General features: G+C 46.2%; 2 protein-coding genes across 5 annotated transcripts in view; both read left to right on the forward strand.

Moving 5' to 3' along the window:
- Nucleotides 1-413: 413 nt before the first annotated feature.
- Nucleotides 414-11,534, forward strand: nsfl1c (NSFL1 (p97) cofactor (p47); the record flags this gene model as incomplete). Of its 4 annotated transcripts, none has more annotated exons than XM_084462009.1 (9): nt 414-515; nt 1,040-1,143; nt 1,625-1,702; nt 4,869-5,034; nt 5,864-5,959; nt 6,631-6,740; nt 7,261-7,398; nt 9,918-10,097; nt 11,242-11,534. In XM_084462009.1, the coding sequence occupies 9 exons, from the start codon at nt 414-416 to the stop codon at nt 11,402-11,404; spliced, it is 1,137 nt and encodes a 378-aa protein (XP_084318135.1). In that variant the 3' UTR covers nt 11,405-11,534. The 4 variants fall into 4 exon arrangements, with proteins under 4 accessions (XP_084318135.1, XP_084318133.1, XP_084318136.1 ...); XM_084462007.1 differs by having other exon boundaries at nt 7,261-7,397; nt 9,905-10,097; XM_084462010.1 differs by having other exon boundaries at nt 1,628-1,702.
- A 1,815-nt stretch (nt 11,535-13,349) lies between these two features.
- Nucleotides 13,350-18,616, forward strand: part of LOC311307271 (sodium-dependent lysophosphatidylcholine symporter 1-like) — a gene marked incomplete at its 5' end in the record, with an annotated part of 65,258 nt that continues 59,991 nt past the window's right edge. The window contains one exon of the mRNA XM_084436068.1: nt 13,350-13,409. Coding sequence (XP_084292194.1) covers nt 13,350-13,409 — 60 coding nt within the window. The remainder of the gene's footprint in view (nt 13,410-18,616) is intronic.

Below are 18,616 nucleotides of genomic sequence, written 5' to 3' on the forward strand. Positions count from 1 at the left end.
ATGTAGACAAAGCTGCTTGATTTACAATTGCATGTAAGCCTTTTTCTCCACCTAGTGGTTGGGTGCGTCATAACATATACAATTTCAATGCAGGCTATTTGTTTATTTTTTCTGTCTTTGTTTTTATGTAAACTCGTCGTCACTGTAAATGAGGGAAACCTCAGTGCCTTACGAGTTGAAATATAGGTTTGAAATAAAATGAAATAAAATTATGAAAGACGCAAGAAATGTAAAAGTTGTCAGCAAAACATATGAAGAATTTTGTTCGAAATGTGCTCGCTTTTGTTAGTATGACTATTATTTTTGTTGTCTCTTTTCACGTCCCGTGAAAAGCAGGACATAGAGGTGTATGTAGGAACTTTAGTCGTGGTTGGTTGTTACAGTCGGAACACTCATTGAACGGGCGTTTCAAAATGGCGGACCAGGACGAGTCAGTGAGGGAGTTCGTTGCTGTTACTGATGTTGATGAAGAAAGGGCCCGGTTTTTCTTAGAGTCTGCAGGTTGGGATTTGCAGGTATGTGGTAAGAACATCGCCCCCCGAGTTGTACAGAATCTGTTATTGTATTGGAAGTCAGAAGGAAATATGAATGACTAGTGTCAGTATGACTAGCGCGCTAGCTAGCAGGCTAATTAGCTTGCTAGCTAGCTGCTCTCTACCGGCGATTTATGCAAGTCACTCTTTGAAAACAATGGCCCCAGCTATCTTAGCTAGGCCAGATTGTCAGCTAATGTTCCGATATCAATCATCATTACACAACATTATGGGACATATATATAGATCTTAGCTCTCGTATAGAATTCCTTAGATTCTTCTTCACCTTGCTATCGCTCGTTGAATGATTCAGCCAGCTAACCTAGCTACTAGCTTTCTCTGGCTAGATTCCTGCATCTTTCGTATGCACTCTGGTTTGTTAGCAATGTAGCTAGCTAGCTAGCATGTGTTGGATAACCGTAATCATTAGATAGAGTCGAAAGCAATTAGCCAGTCAGTTTGTAGTTAGCTAACGCTACATGCTGTCAACCCGGTGTGTCTCTCAGCTCGCCCTGGCCAGTTTCTTTGAAGACGGAGCTGAAGATGACATAGTGACGCTTCCCCAGCCGGAGAGCGGTGGTGGCTCTGCTCCTCGGCCCACAGGACCCAGGTAAGCTAGCTCGCTATGAGACACAGGTAAGCTATCAAGCTTTGAGATCCAGATAAGCTAGCTAGTTATGACCTTGGACATCACAAAACCCAGGTAAGATTGCTAGCTATGACCCATAGGACCCAGGTAAGCTAGCTATGTAACCAAGTGAAACGTGGAGTAACTGGTGAAAGCACTCCTCAAAGGAGCGTGACAGTCCCTCCGAGATGGACGTCCTTATTGGCGCACCTGTCAGCACGTCCACCTCTCAAGTGGTAGACCGGGGTTCTAATCCTGCCCTTGGCACACCAAAATGGATGGGTTACACTTAGACATCACAGGACCCAGGTGAGCTAGCTAGCTAGCCAGACAGGGCCATGTTGAAAGCATCCAGATTCATTTTTTATTTTTTTATTTTTTAACTAGCGTAATAATGAGCGTGTGCAGGTTGTGATTTACGTTTTACAGTGAATTAATTGATTGTTTTAATGTTTGTTTGAAGCAGTCAGCCCAGAGTGACGTCATTCAGGGATCTGATGCATGAGGAAGAGGATGACAGTGATGAGGAGGAGGGACAAAGGTGAGTCCATCTCACACACACACACACACACACCCCCACTCCATTGTACTAGAATGAACCACCACATTGTGGGGTCCCTATTCACTACAGGCTGGTCGTGTGCTCCGCTTACTGCAGCCTGGACAGATTCTGCAGTGGCTGTGTGAGGCTGGCGGGGGGTAGATGTTGTTCCTGACTGTGTAGTTCTTGACCTGGGGTGCGTTTCCCAGAGGCCTCGTAGCGCTACGTTCATCGTAAGGTCCCCCTCTAGGTGGCGAGGCGTTTCCCAGAGCCTTCTTAGGTCAAGGTATACCTTGGCTAAGAAGGCTCTGGGAAACAGCTCCACGTAAATCGCCCTTACGATGTACCTTCCGAAGATACATCGTAGGCCCTCCCTGGAGCCGAAGCGCTGTTTCCCAGAGCCTTCTTAGCCAAGGTATAGGCCTACCATAGCCCAGGGATACTTTCTTAAGGGCGTTCTGAACCCATCGTAAGCTGTCCCTTGGCGATGCGCTCCATTCATCCCGTTATATTTTTCGCACGACCAGAGCAAAATTATACTTTTAAAAAGGAGAGTTGCAATAAAGCGCATATCTATCTACCCTACATGCGCGAACTACATCAGTGTACAATAAAAGGAGAGTCACAATATAGCGCTCATCTATCTACCCTACCTGCGCATAGCCTACATAACACATCATGGGAATGTTGTTGTTAAACATTTTATTGAGCCAAATAAAATATAGAGACTATCCATAATATAAATTCAACACTTTCTTATGTAAAGGAGCAATTTGATGGCATATGACTTTTCTGGCTGTCTGTAGGCTACCCCACCACTATATATACCGACAGATATTAGGCGAATTGATTAATCTATTGAGGCCTTCTAGACCCATAGTAGGGTATAGACACAGGTAATTAAGGTCCCCTTCTATTTAGTGTGTCTAACTCGTGCTTCGTGTAGGCCTATAGGCCTACATCATGGCTACATGAAAACAATATTGTGTTTAATTTATGAGTAGCGTAGGCTATTGTGTCATGCAGGAAATTTTGAAATGCCTATCAACTTTTCCTACCTGACAGGACGCGCTACACATGAATTGAACATAACATAATGGGTGGTAGGTCATCCTGAGGAGGTAGACTATATGCCAACTTTTCAGAACACACAGTGAACAAAATCAGTCACTTATTTAGCTATCATCATCATTCTAGCTCCTTCCCACTCTGTGTCGTCAGCTGTCCCTACCCAGCCACCCCTACCCATTTTTTTTAACCTTTGTCTCTCTGCTTTCAGTTTCCCCACCTCTGCCTTGTGGCATTAAGTGCTTACACCGGGCTCACACGCTTGCGTTTGATGCGTGTCCGTCAACGTATGGCGGAAGGCGTGTCTGCCGCACGCAACAACAACGAATCACATTGTCCGAAACTGCGCTCGCAACAGCCAGTAGATTCTCCGAACCTGCTAGCGCACACTATTTTGAAAACCCACCCGGCTTTTCGTTTAGTGCTGTCATGGATGCTAATCTGGTCGAACGTGTGGCGATCGTCTATGCATTGTGGTTGAGGCAACGTGAACGTGGTGCCCGCAGGTATTGGGTACATCCTATCCTGCAAACAAACAGCGATTATCCTCCATCTTGGTATCGAAAAATGTGAAAATCCTGCCTTGCGATGACTTCTTTCTCCGTCAAGACATCTGATTGGTCGGCAGCTCCGGCAACGCATCTGAAAGTTGAACATTTTTCAACTTTCGACGCTAGCAACGCCGGCAACGCAACGCACCGGGACAACAACAGAACCAGAATGCCATTCGGCTGCAGCCATTGAAAGTGAATGGCATCCGTCAATGTTGACGCATCAAACGCAAGCGTGTGAGCGCCCCGTTACTGTGCTTTTTTATATGATTCACTCATATCATATTAGAGACTACAGTGATGGCTAACACATAATGTTAGCTACTTCTCTGTAACTATTTGTGCACTCTCCTGTTAGTCATGTCTCTCTTATGAAGTATCTAGCCCATGTTTACTACCTTAGCCAATAGACAAACATTTTCCAGGAGCTTGTTCGATCGTCTCGTTGAGAGAGGTCAGGGAAGAATTATTACAGCTCACTTTTCTGGCCCCCGGGTGAAACAGTTTTTGCTTCCCTCTGGAGAATGTAGGGGTGGGACCTATGCCCACCCTCCCATTGTTGTCTGTAAAGCGCATTGTGTTGCTTCTGTGTATGAAATGCGCTATACAAATACAGTTTTGATTGATTGATCATTAGCCATCATCCTTATCGTATTTTTCCTGGGCTTTCAATAAGTCCCAGACTAGCCGTATATGTCCCAATGAATGCTCTTTATTTTATATTTTGTAGACTATAATGTATAAATTGGAACTATCACGAGTTCTCGCCTCGACTCTTTAATAGATTAGCAGATGGGCTTAGTAGGCATAGCTTCCTTTTTTGTATATTAGATTGGGGTAAAATCCGAGAACGGTTGAAAACGTCGATCAACAAGGGATAACGATGTACAGTACCTTACGACGTACCTTACGATGTATCTTCAGGTGCCCACTAAGGGATGGTCTGGGAAACACTTGTAGGAAAAACTGTCCCTTCGCCAAGGTATACCTTGAGAAGCGTCGTAGAGCGCCAAGGTACAGCGAATCTGGGAAACGCGGCCCAGGTTTAGAGCCACACCACCACTGCTGTGACAGGTGTCTTTGCCTGGCAGAACACCCAGACTCAGGCTGCAGTCTTCTCACAGTGCTTACCTCTCCACTCCCATCCTATCCTCCTCCTCCTCCTCTCCCCTCCCGTCCTATCCTCCTCTGCCTCTTCCTCCTCTCCCCTCCCATCCTATCCTCCTCCTCTCCCCTCCCGTCCTATCCTCCTCTGCCTCCTCCTCTTCTCCCGTCCCGTCCTATCCTCCTCTGCCTCCTCCTCCTCTCCCCTCCCATCCTATCCTCCTCTGCCTCCTCTTCCTCTCCCCTCCCGTCCTATCCTCCTCTGCGTCCTCCTCCTCTCCCCTCCCGTCCTATCCTCCTCTGCCTCCTCCTCCTCTCCCCTCCCGTCCTATCCTCCTATGTGTCCTCCTCCTCCCCTCCCATCCTATCCTCCTCCTCTCCCCTCCCGTCCTATCCTCCTCTGCCCCCTCCTCCTCCCCTCCCATCCTGTCCTCCTCCTCCAGGTTCTTTGCTGGGGGATCTGAGCGGAGCGGGCAGCAGATCGTGGGCCCCCCCAAGAAGAAGAGCTCAAACGAGGTGGTGGAGGACCTGTTTAAGGGGGCCAAGGAGCACGGGGCGGTGCCGGTGGACAAGGCCGGCCGGGGCCCCGGGGAGCCCAGTAGGGCCAGGGTGAGGAAGTACTCTTACATTCATTCTTATTTATTTTACCTTTATTTCACCAGCAGCCTGGTACCAGATGGTCTGGCTCATTCTACACTCATACCAGTTAGAGGTCACCCAATAGCGGATTTTTAACGGCCAATATAATAATGATAGTTTGGAGCAAGGAAAAGCCGATAGCTGATTAATCTGCCGATAGCATTATGTATTTATTACCTCTGCAACAGCGCAGGGTGAGAGGTCATGTTTTCAGTGGTGTTTCTTTGTTTGTCTTTTAGCAGCATTACACAACAAGAAACTCGGTTGAGGGGTGTAGCATGGGCCAATTTACAACCCATTACATTTTGGAGCAGATCCGAATCAGGGCTGGGCCAGTCATTCACCTCCATTCATTCCTTGGACTAGTATTGCACAAAAACTACCAGATCGTTTTTCATGAAACTCAGTGGAGGGGTGTAGCATGGGCCAACTTAGAACCCAATCAATTTTGGAGCATATCTGAATGACAGGGTGATATCTGAATGACGGGGTCATATCCATATTACATTGGGTGGAGGCTGCGCAGCCATCAGCCACTATCAGAGCCCAGCTCAGCAGATAACCATAGTTTAAATAACGTCCCATCAGAGCCCAGCTCAGCAGTTAACCATAGTTTAAAAAATGTCCTATCGGTGCTGATTAATTGGCAAACCGATTAATTGGTCGACCTATAGTACCAGCAGCATCTTGCCCAGTAGAGAACCTTCTATCTCGCTATCTCCACATATTCTAACCATAACTCTCTCTCTGTCTCTCTCTCCATCTCTCTCTTTCTGTCTCTCCCTCTCTCTACCTCCAGGCCTTCGGGGGAGGGGGTTACCGTCTGGGAGCAGCCCCTGAGGAGGAGTCAGCATATGTGGCTGGAGAGAGGAGAGCCTCCAACAGCAACCAAGACGTGAGTGGCTGGCTCTAACTGTTTGCTACTGTTTCTAACATGCTGATACTGGCTCTAACAGGCTTTTACTGGCTCTAACTGCCTGTTACTGGCCCTAACTGCCTGTCACTGGCTCTAACTGCCTGTCACTGGCTCTAACTGCCTGTCACTGGCTCTAACTGCCTGTCACTGGCTCTAACTGCCTGTCACTGGCTCTAACTGCCTGTCACTGGCTCTAACTGCCTGTCACTGGCTCTAACTGCCTGTCACTGGCTCTAACTGCCTGTTACTGGCCCTAACTGCTTGTCACTGGCTCTAACTGCCTGTCACTGGCTCTAACTGGCTCTAACTGCCTGTCACTGGCTCTAACTGCCTGTCACTGGCTCTAACTGCCTGTCACTGGCTCTAACTGCCTGTCACTGGCTCTAACTGCCTGTTACTGCCAGTTATTTTTACTGTCTAACTGCCTGTTACTGTTACTGGCTCTGACTGGCTGCCATAGATCAATATCAGTCATATTAATCTCAGACACAATTAGAATGTATATTGGTAAAGGGAAAACAGACTTTTTAGATATTGAACTTCATAAATAATTTGCATGTTGAAGTGTGGAGCTATGCGCAGTGACCAGTATCATGCGTGGAGTTGAGCCGTGTTAAGGAGCATCAGTAAAAGGTGTGTGTGTGTTTCAGGTGCATGTTGTCCTGAAGCTGTGGAAGACTGGTTTCAGCCTTGACGACGGTGAACTCAGGAACTACAGCGACCCTCGCAATGCCATCTTTCTGGAGTCCATCCGCAGGGGGTGGGTAGCAACACCGCACGCCAGCACTACACCACAGCTACTAACCCATCCTTGCTCTCCACACACACACACTCCCAAGTCAAGTATGATGTATACTGTATGCAATCCTAAACTATATGTAAGGATTGTGAGGCAAGGGGGTCAAATGGTTGGATTCTTTCTACATGGAGATTTCTTTTTGTCACATGTAACGTACGTGTCACAGTGAAATGTTGTTTCCACTACTCCAATACTCAATTCACAAATGTACAAGTTACAAATTTGTGTGGTAGCTAGCCATATGTGAGCCTTCCCATAACTGTTTTAGCAAAAATATCCAGTAATAAGATGCAAATAATGACCAAGTAGCATAATCTACATGGAGCCGGCAAGACTGCTGCAGAATAGATCCGCACCATCTCGATATAACGCTGGTAGCTAACAGCAGCTCTGTGTGCGTGTGCGTGCATGTCTGTGTCTCTCTCTCTCTCTCTCTCTCTCTCTCTCTCTCTCTCTCTCTCTCTCTCTCTCTCTCTCTCAGGGAGATTCCTCTGGAGCTGAGGCAGCGCTCCCGGGGCGGCCAGGTGAACCTGGACATGGAGGACCATCGGGACGAGGACTTCTCCAAACCCAAGGTGGCCTTCAAGGCCTTCGGAGGAGAAGGGCAGAAGCTGGGCAGGTGAGCATGTCCCGTCTGGACGTCCACTACCCAGCTGACCAGCTACATCACAGCCTCTGTCCACGGCCCCGCCATCACCGGCCCCTTAGAAAACAGTAAATATAGAGAAAATAACTTTCACTTTGTCTGGTTGAGTGGTAACGAATCCGTCCATCTGGCTGAAGCTCAAACCCTGGTAAACGGAGTTAGTAAACGACAGACACGGGGTTAGTAAACGACGGACACGGATGTGTCATCTACGCTGTCCGTCAGCGGCTGGTTCCCGCCAAGAGCTCATTTTGATGGATGCAGACAGACACAACGGACCAAACCCAGACCAAGAGGCCCTCGCTAGTCACATGGCTGGTTGTCTGGGATTTAAAATCCAAATGATCTGGACCGCGTTTCTGAGTTTCTATCTACCATAGCGCTTTATGAAGGCTTCTAAGGTATACCTTAGAGAAGGATCTGTTTACCCTGTGAGGGTGGTACGAGCTGGTCAGACACATCGTTAGGTGTTGACCCTGTGAGGGTGGTACGAGCTGGTCAGACACATCGTTAGGTGTTGACCCTGTGAGGGTGGTACGAGCTGGTCAGACACATCGTTAGCTGTTGACCCTGTGAGGGTGGTACGAGCTGGTCAGACACATCGTTAGGTGTTGACCCTGTGAGGGTGGTACGAGCTGGTCAGACACATTGTTAGGTGTTGACCCTGTGATGGTGGTACGAGCTGGTCAGACACATCGTTAGGTGGAGCTGAGCGCAGTGCTGGAAATGAATTCATTTTGCTTTGAAAAAGCATGTTTATCATAGTTTTTAGCAGAGGCCCATAGACCTCCATTATAAAGGGGGTGTGCGCACAGAGGAAAAAGGAGCTAGCTTACTACTGAACGGATCGGTTAAATGTTGGTGTGTACAGATCGGTTTCATTGAGGACAATGCGACATTTGAGCTAAACTTGCTATGACAGCGGCGTTCCCCTTTAACTTAATCAATTACACCTGTGTCAACCCTACTATGGGTCTAGCAGGCCTCATTAGATTAATCAATTCACCTAATATCTGTCGGTGTCCTACAATATATAGTGGTGGGCTACAGACAAAAGCCATGTCATCAAATTGCTCATCATTACATAAGAATATATTGTTGTTCACAGATAAGATTGATATTATGGATAGCCTAGTCCCTATATTTCAATTTCCCAGGAGGAGGTCACTGAGGTAGGCAAACAACTCCACAGTGGCAGAGCCCCAGGGACTGATGAGATCTGTCCAGAAATGCTGAAGGCGCTGGGTGTTGAGGGGCTGTCTTGGTTGACACGCCTCTTTAACATTGCGTGGAAATCTAGGTCAGTGCCAAAGGAGTGGCAGACTGGGGTGGTGCTCCCAATATTCAAAAAAAGGAACCAGAGGGTGTGTGCGAATTATAGAAGCATCACATTACTCAGCCTCCCAGGGAAGGTGTACTCTAAGGTGCTGGAAAAGATGGTCCGGCCGATAGTCGAACCTCAGATTGAAGAGGAACAATGCAGATTCCATCCTGGTCGTGGAACCACAGACCAGCTCTTCACTCTCGCAAGGATCTTGGAGGGGGCTTGGGAGTTTGCCCAACCTGTCTACATGTGTTTTGTAGATTTGGAGAAGTCTTATGACCAGGTCCGTCGAGAGATATTGTGGAGTGTTCTGCGGGAGTATGGGGTGAGGGGGTCCCTGCTCAGGGCCAGGGTCAGGGCCCTGTACACCCAGAGCGAGAGCTGTGTCCGTGTCCTCGGCAGTAAGTCGTTTTCCTTTCCAGTGGGGGTTGGCCTCCGCCAGGGCTGCGCTTTGTCACCAATCTTGTTTGTGATTTTCATGGACAGGATATCAAGGCATAGCCTTGGAGGGGCAGGTTTGCAGGTTGGTGAGCTGGGGATCGCGTCACTGCTTTTTGCAGATGATGTGGTCCTGATGGCATCATCGGCCTGCGACCTCCAACACTCTGGATCGTTTCGCAGCTGAGTGCGAAACGGCTGGGCTGAAAATCAGCACCTCTAAATCTAAGGCCATGGTTCTCCAAGTATCCCTTAAGTAAGGTATCCCTTACCCAGGCTCTGGGAAAGGTTCTGGGTAAGATGAAGGGGGAGCTTACGATCCCTTAGCTAAGGAGGCTCTGGGAAACGCCATCTAAAGGGAGAACTTATGACGTAGCTTACGGGGCACTATGAGGACTCTGGGAAACGCGGCCCAGATTCACTAATCTCTTGACAAACGTCAGTTACGGTTGTGAGAGGAAGCTGTTGTTCCATGGTTTCACCAACAGGGTGGAGAAGAGGGGAAACTCGTTGGGCCTGGTTATAGACCATATATGTTCGGAAACATTGTGGGTTGTAGAAAACCAGGAAGGCAGCTAGCGAACTAATAAGATTTTAGTTTTACCCATTGGCCCTTTGATGCGACCCATATGTATTAGGGATATGCGCATCTTGGTTGATAATTCACCTGTAGGTACTGCTGAAGTCTTACCTCCCTGTCTGTCGCTCCGCCCATCTGGCCCTCCTCCAGCGCCACCCCAGAGCTAATGTCGGCGGCAGGCGCAGCGGTGAGCTCCCAGCAGGACCGCGCCACCAACGAGGCCCAGGCCAGCTCCTCCGTGACCCTCGACCCCTCCCAACCCGTCACCAACATCCAGATCAGGCTGGCTGACGGGGGGCGCCTGGTGCAGAAGTTCAACCACACCCACAGGTGAGGTCAGAGGTCAACCCCACCCACAGGTTAGAGGTCAGAGGTCAACCACACCCACAGGTGAGAGGTCAGTGGTCAACCACACCCACAGGTGAGAGGTCAGAGGTCAACCACACCCACAGGTGAGAAGTCAGAGGTCAACCGCACCCACAGATCAGAGGTCAACCGCACCCACAGGTGAGAGGTTAGAGTTAAAATACACCACAGATGAGAAGCTGGGATTGCATTACATTACAGTCATTTAGTAGACGCATAAATACAACAGGTGCTTAAGAGGGAGGGTCCTGGTAGTACTTCTTGAAGAGGTGGGTTTTGACCTGCAGTGAAAGATGCGCAGCGACTCTGCCCTCCGCTGAAGTTGGTTCCTCCACTGCGGGGCCGGGACAGAAAAGAGCCGTGACCATGTTGATCTTCTGCAGGGGGACCAAATGTGGACAAACTTGTGTTCCTGTCTCACAACTTGACGCACAGCAATTCTGAGTAGGCAACAGTGCAAAATCTGTTAGTAATGTTATTTGTGTTACATACACAAAGTATACAGAACGTGTGAAAATGATGACTAGGCTACTTCTTATTGTAACCATGGCTTTATATCGTTCTATCTTTGCTAGCAAGGTAGTCTAATAAGCTTTGACTCTTGTTAGCCTATTTGTCGCCTCACGTTATGAGCAAACTTTAGTTGTTATAGAGGGCCCGTCTTTAATATAACTGTGTTAAACATGATCCTGCTAAGCAGCGACTCATCTGACAGCTTTCTGAACTGCATCGTCCTGTGTTTGTGTATACGCCCCCATGGCACACTGTTTGCTCAGCTCGTCACCTGTAGGCTTAATAATATAGACTGTGCAGTGCTGCAACCTACAGGAACCATCTGGAATTTCTTTTGAGAACGAGTACTTGGGTACTTGTTCGGAAAACACCAGAGTATTGGAAGCCTGTAACATGGTATCAGGGAAAGCCCTAGTAAAAGGTAGTCCCAGCTTTAAATGTATGTAAACGCTGAAGGGTTGATTTGGAACTGGACCTTCCACTGTGTGGAACATCATGAGCAAAGTTTTTTCGGGGATGGTCAGTTGTTTTCCAGAGTTTTATTGCTGCCTGACGCGTGTGGGCTAGCGTAACTCCTGTCCTGTCCTGGTTCCAGGGTGTCGGACGTGCGCCAGTTCGTGGTCGGTGCCCGGCCAGCCATGGCTGCCACAGAGTTTGTTCTCATGACGACCTTCCCCAACAAGGAGCTGATGGACGAGAGCCAGACGCTGCAGGACGCCAACCTCCTCAACGCCGTGATCGTTCAGCGACTAAAGTGAAGGAGCGCTGCCCCCTGGTGTCCTGGCTGAGTTACAGCGCGCTGAGGGACACACCATGGACTTATCATATGGACTGCTGATTCCTGGGTTTGTTTTTCTATAGTGATCCATCGTCCCTCCCCCTGGGTGGGTGACGGTCTGGGCGGGGCTGGGGGGTCCGGTGGGGAGGGGAGGGGAGGGCTGGGGGGGGGGGGGGGGGGGGCTGGAGCAACCGATACACGTGGAAGTGACGTGAGTTCTTTTGCCCCTGGTTTGGATTGAGTTGGCGGGTTGTCACAGTAACAGAAGGGCCCTGTTCAGACCTGGTCTTAGAAAGTTCCATGTTCCATGTCCACATTCTGCAGGTTCTTATCGCAGGGTTCTGTGATCGGAACATTCCATATCTATGTTCTATTGTGGACACAGGAAGAGGGTGCAGAACGTTCTATGACAAGGTCTGCACAGAGCAGTTAGCTGTGATCTTGAGATGAAGTGTTTTTCTTAAGTCATGTTGTCCCTTTCTGGGCCTCATCTTGTCTCTGTCATGGATGAGACTGAAGGCTCCCAGCAGGCCCTCTGAGCAAACCCAACAGCCTTATGTTCCCCCTCAAACATCTCTCACCACCCCTGAAAAAACAAGATGGAATTATTTTTTTAACTGACTTGTGTTCTTTTACTTTACAGATGCTAGGATTGTAAGTCCCAGTAAGACAGTGGGTTTGATATGTGTGTAACATTAATAACAGCTAGATTGCTTTACTATCAAAGCAGTGAAGAGCAGCTCACTTGGATCATAGAAGGTGGATATGGGTTTGTAGTGGCTGATCAGCCATCTTCTCTATGCACCTGGGACAGAGTGGATGAGTGTTTGGACCTCTGGAAAACTAATAAAATAAATTTGTGTTTGGTGGAAGAGGAAGGTGTAGTACTGTGTGCTTCTCCTTTCTTCTAATGGTCTGTTGAAGCAGATTTTGTAATTCCAATTTCCCCTCATGTACACAAGAACAGTTGCGTATGTGTAGTCTGTTTTAGCCATTGTCCCTTCAGACAGAGAGGTAGCCAGAATGACAGAGAGGCTCGGACAAGCCCCAGATGAGAGGCAGCCCCTGCATGGTTATGTGCTGCTCCCAGTCCACTCAGATCCTGGAAAAGCTTCATGACCAGCACAAGCCGCTGGTCACAATACCGTCTGAAGCCCGTCTTGTAATGTGGGGAACACTTGAACATGACCACTGAATGTACTGTACAAAGGACACGCCGCACTCACATCACGCCGCACACACCATACACTGACCGCACTACACTTTGTATATATATATATATATATATATTTTTTTTTTTAGCTTATCTTATTTTGCACTAGTATTTTGTGTTGCTCCTTGCACACGTCTGTTATGCACCACGACCGAAAGCAAATTACTAGTGTTTTGAAAAACTACCATGGCAATAAAACGAATTCTGAAAAAAATCCTTGACACCTCACAGCATCTGTGCTTATCCCCGCTGCTGAAAGCCTCCCACCAGAAGATGAGCGCCTAACTGGGCAAAGTAGACGTGGCTGAATCAACCCCTCACCGGTGTGGGACGTTCCAGGGAATCACGGGGCTAAGCGGTTCAACAACATGCGACTGGCACAGAACCCCAGACTGGAGGAGCGCCTCCTTCCTTCCATGCCCTCTGCTAAATAGATGGACCTAATGCACATTATTACACCAAGGCAGTTCACCACTGGCTGGACATAAAATAGCTGCTTTGTATACGGACACGAAAATAAGGAGTCTTTTTTTATAGGCACCCTGCTCTAGGAGATGCTATCAGTTACGGAAAAACTAGAAATATGTGTTGCAATTGAGTTTGTGGTTCTGTTAACACGGAGAGGCTATTGAGGAACGCTACTCGCTTGTTCGGTTTAAAAGCTGGAACTTTGCTGCGGTTCCTCTAGTAGGCTAGTGGAGGTCAGGTGAATATGGCAGACAGCAAAACGGCGGATGAGAAGGTTTCAGCGGAGAATGGAGACGCACCTGCGGTAATGTTTTCAAAGCCCTGAATCATAGGCCTACTGTTACATTGTCGTTTTGTTAAAAAAATAAACATGAACGTTTACAAATTAGCGGGAACGTAAATTGAACGGGAATTGGGTAGCCTACGAGCAAAGTGGTGATTATGCTAATGATTGACTGACTATAAATGTCCTCACCTTATAATATTTTTCTTTTTTCATTAATTAGTATTTTTATATCGTTTTAACTTTTTGTTTTCTATTTCAGTTAAGGCCTAGTTTTGTTTTTAAAGCGGCTTTTAGTCCGTGAGTCAGTAGGGTTGGTCTGGGGGACTCATATGGCTACTATGTATTGTTACACTAGTTGAGCCTTATATATGATAATTAATTAACGTCTACTGACTCATAGAGGCTACTATATATATATACATATATATATATATAACAAGTAGCTGTGTTGATAAATATGTATAGCCTACTATATTGATGTACTGGGCGAAAATGTAGAAAGACATTTAATATACAAAATATACTGAAAATAGTGCCAGAAACAAGTCGGTGGTGTGATCGGTTGATTCCGCTGTCACATTTGATGACGTGCAGAGGAGTTCCCCTCCCCTCCCTCCAGATGAAGCGAAAAACAGGAAATACTCCAGTTTTCTGACCTGCGCATGTATTAATAGAACCTGCGTCAATTTTTCTATTTTCAAAGGAGGTATGCAAAAATCGACAATTGAAAAAACGAGTCCAAAATAGTAAAATTTCTATTTAACATCAGGTATAGAAAATGCAAAATTGAAATATTGCAACCAATTACGTATTATTCTATTTAGTCACGTCATTGATAAAATTAAACTGATAAACGTTACACGGACCGTTACACAAACCCTCTAGGCTTACATTTAAAGTCGCACTGAAACGGACGTTTGAGATCATCTAACTTCCATAGTTTGACGTATTTCCGACGCAAACAAGCTATGAGGGTGGGACATATGTTTAGAGGAATTTGATTGGAACATTGACAAGTGAACGGGTTTTAAGAACTTAAGACAGATTCGATAGAAGGATAGCGTTGATTGACGGGTGGATGTCTGCCTAAAATCTAAGGTACCTGTTGTCGTCATTGCACGTGACCTACCATTTTCCAGGAAGTAAGAAATTATATACTTTGATATAAGATTACAACAGTTTGCCTAAACTATATACTTTCTATTAGCCCTAGCGATTCTTGATGAATCGCTAGTTGTGCTTACATAGAGAGCATAGGCCTGTTGTGGTATTTCACATGCCTCTGTAATATGATCTTTAGAAACGTCTTTAGACACGAAATAGCTTCCTCACTTGTTCCAGCACGCATTGCACAGCGTGCTGGAGCAACATTGCACGCTGTGCGCATTAGTGCTGGAGCAAGTGAGGAAGCTATTTCGTTTCGAAAGACGTTTCTAAAGATCATGGCATGTGAAAACCACAACAGTTATGCTCTATGTAAGCACAACTAGCGATTCATCAAGACAGATTGATTAAAACAACCGTTTCGGGCAGAAAATAGATTTTTAGAAGCTGCATTCTCGTTGCCTCCACCACCGCCATTACATGGATATACTGGCTCGCGCTGGATTTTAAATTTCTTCTACAGGCCTCCGAACTACACCAAAGTGATCTCGGTGAGTCAAACGTCTTATAATATGTCGTAAATAAGGTCCAGGTTGTCAAAAACGAGCATTGTCCTTTAAAAACTTTTTTTTTTTGAGCCTGCTATCTTGGATTTTCATTACAGTACTGTAGGTCTACTTGCATTTAAATCTGTCATAATAAACACGTACTGTATCCTACTGTGAATAAAAACAGAACTGTATGTAGACCTACATGTTGCCTGTAGGCTGTAGTCTACTGTCACGTTTAATTTCTTTGTTACTCTAATGTCGAGCGCAAAACGCAAACGAGTCTGCTGCGCGAGAGCTGCATTCCTTGGTAGCCAGAAAGCGCGTCAGCAACCTGAAGCAGAGGAGCATCGAGTCATTTTTCGTTCCCAGTTAATGGACTTCAGGAACACAGACGTGTTGTAAGCATGTTGATTACTAGACCTACTGTATTTGTTAAATAATAGCCTACAGCCGAGGCCACGTTAGCCTACATCGGTTGTTTAGGCTGCAATAGCCTTGTCTGTCATTTCATTTATTTATTTATTTATTATCATTTGCTCTAATTGTTCTAATGTTGGGTTGTTTTTAGGCTATACCATTTTGTTCTGCGAATACAGTAGCCTATCGATGCAGCGTAGGCCTCATTTGAGAATAAAGTACTGTATTTGATCAAAGCACGCACTCAAGTGGAAATTCATTTATTTTATTCTAGGCTACTGAGTACTGTAGGCCTATTATAGGCTAGGCTGTATGAGTTTAGTTGGCTATTTGATTGCAATTGTGATGCATTTTCACAAGTAATTAAGGGTATTTATCGGACTATTATGAGTCTATATGAAACAAGTACCACTTATTGAATTTGGTGCATTTTAACATATGTTTCAGTCATCCTGACATTTCAGAGATACGAACGACCTTCGGTCCCGTTGGGTTCGGATAAGTGGTACATTAGTGGTAGGCCTATAGGCCAGTTGGTATTGTGGTACATTAGTGGTATAGGCCTATAGTTCAGTTGGTATTGTGGTACATTAGTGGTGTGGGCTTATAGGTAAGTTGGTATTGTGGTGCAACTGACAAACGTGCTCCGTGTTTTTGCGAAAGGGGACTTTCAGAGTGAAGTGGCTGATTTAGCCAAGGTATCTCAGCCCGCTATCTCCCGAGTTACAAATTATGCTATGTACAAAGTGCTAGATAACCGTTACAAAGTATTACAAAGTATATACTGTATATACGGCACGCGACAAGCGCACAAGCAGAGAAGCGCAGAAAAGAAGCATTGGTTGCTTGGTAACAGACAAACATTGATAACCGATGTTGGATTGAGTAGTTAGGATTTCCCAACTTCAAGATAGGATAGGACGAAGCAAGATAAGATATCTATTGTTCAGGGGACTTAGGAGCACAAATAAGTGCTTTCCCAGTGGGGGGTTGTGTGGGGGCCGCGTAGTGTGCCACAAAATCAATTGAACTACATTCAAGATGGCCACCAAACAGTATTCAAACGACAATAACTTGCTGTATGAAGGTTGGATCGCCTCACTGTTTGTTTCTCTTTACAATTCTGAAAAGGTGGGCTCGGCCCGATTCCAATCGAGTTCTGAATCGGGTTGTTCATGTCTGAAGGCGACCACGCCTAGCCGGGTCTGGCACAGAGAAACCGCAGGATGTATTGTGCCTTTTTGGATTAATCAGCTGCCGTACAAAGTTATTAGCCACGATGGCTGTGAAAAAAGTAAACAGGGGCTTGACATGGGGAAAGATCCTGGATATTTGGGCAGACGAGGAAATCAATGACATGCTTAAAAGAACCCACAAAAATTCAGAAGTATTCAATATATTCAGCAAACGGCTGAAACAGAGTGGCTTCGAGAGGTCTGTTGGTCTTGTTGGTCAGTGGTGATTCGGTGATAGCACCAAATCAACAGTAATTGCACCACACACCTTCTGAAAGTTTTCCATATTTTTTGTCTGGCTAACACCATCAGCTCGCACTCTGTTCCCTGTAATCTCTGGAATGACCCCCATGTCAGAATTTCCATCCAATCAAGAGCGACCTCAGCACAGCATGCCGTTTTCAAATTTGGCTAGGTTGGTAAAAAGGCAGTCTGAACATGATACATTGTTTCAAAATGAAACAATGTATAATTTTTTGCATTTTTTCCCCCGGGACTAAACCGTGCTAAATGCGCACTTCATATTTGAATACGCCCTTAACTGTGCTCCTGCACAGAACCTGACTTGCGCCAGATGGTTTGTTTCACACGCAATGAGCTCACAAGATCAGGATAGTATCACAAGGGTAGAGCAGAAGAAAAAAAACATAACAAAACTAATACTGAAACTAAACTAAAACTAAGCATTTTCAAAAAAATTAACTAAACTAGCAAATAGTCTGTGAGCCAGGGGCTGTATTACACAAACACCTTCTATCTTAAGATTTGAGATAGGATAGGACAGTTCAGATAAGATTTTCCCCGATTTGGTATTACAGAAGCAAATCCTAAATAACTTTTGGCACCAAGGATAGTAAATGTCCGGTTGTCACTCCCTCCCTCCCTTCCTCCGTCGTGTTGTTGACCTGCAGTTCTATGTTGCTACCACAAGAGGCAGTGGTGCCAGAACATCAAAACAAAAACCCTGACACCGCAGATTTTCCAGATCCTCGGTGGTCTAGTTATGACAACTGCCCAGCGGGCTACACTGTCCCCGACTGGCTCTGACCCGAGGGGACGGAGTCTCGCCACCATGCCATGCACCCAACAACTCAGCCCCTGAGAGGGCTAGAGACACACTTGTTCACCAATTGAGTGGTTGTAACATGACAGGGACCTTTCCATTTGATTCCTGATGTCACAATTATATGGAAAAGTGGGTTTATATGTATTTCTATGTTGTCTGGTTCAGGAGTTACGAAAATCGCTGTTTTTCGCCATTCAAGATGGCCGCCTAACGGTATTCAAACAATCGTAACTTGGTGTATGATGGTTGGATCGACTCACGGTTTGTTTATCAGTGTTCAGGGGACTTAGGAGCACAAATAAGTGCTTTCCCAGTGGGGGGTTGTGTGGGGGGAGCGTAGTGTGCCACAAAATCAAGATGGCCGCCAAACGGTATTCAAACGACGATAACTCGCTGTATGAAGGTTGGATCACCTCACTGTTTGTTTCTCTGTGTTCAGGAGACTTAGGAGCACAAATAAGTCAATTGGCTCATGTGTCTCACTCCCACACATTATAAGTTCTAGAGCTTTACATGTATGGGGTCCCCTAGGAACACTGATGAGGTCAAAGTGTGTACAGGAAGTTGAGAACATATCATCCTGTTAATATTATCTTTTCCTATTTTTTCCCATTGGATTAGGAAAACTCATGAAATATAAGAGAGAGAAAAAAAGGTCAACCATTTATTTTGTGACACTCAAGGTGTTCGTGGGGTCAAATTGACCCCTAAGGTAACAGGAGGGTTAAAGGTGCTCTGTTCGATTTACTGCACTTTTTGTAAAAAAAAAAATCCAATATATGCAATACATAGGTCCAGGGGAGTCATAACTATCTGTACAGAAAATATAGTCAACGGTGTAGTGCCTGTGGA

This window comes from Borostomias antarcticus (assembly GCF_949987555.1).
Source record: "Borostomias antarcticus genome assembly, chromosome: 3".
Taxonomy (NCBI): domain Eukaryota; kingdom Metazoa; phylum Chordata; class Actinopteri; order Stomiiformes; family Stomiidae; genus Borostomias; species Borostomias antarcticus.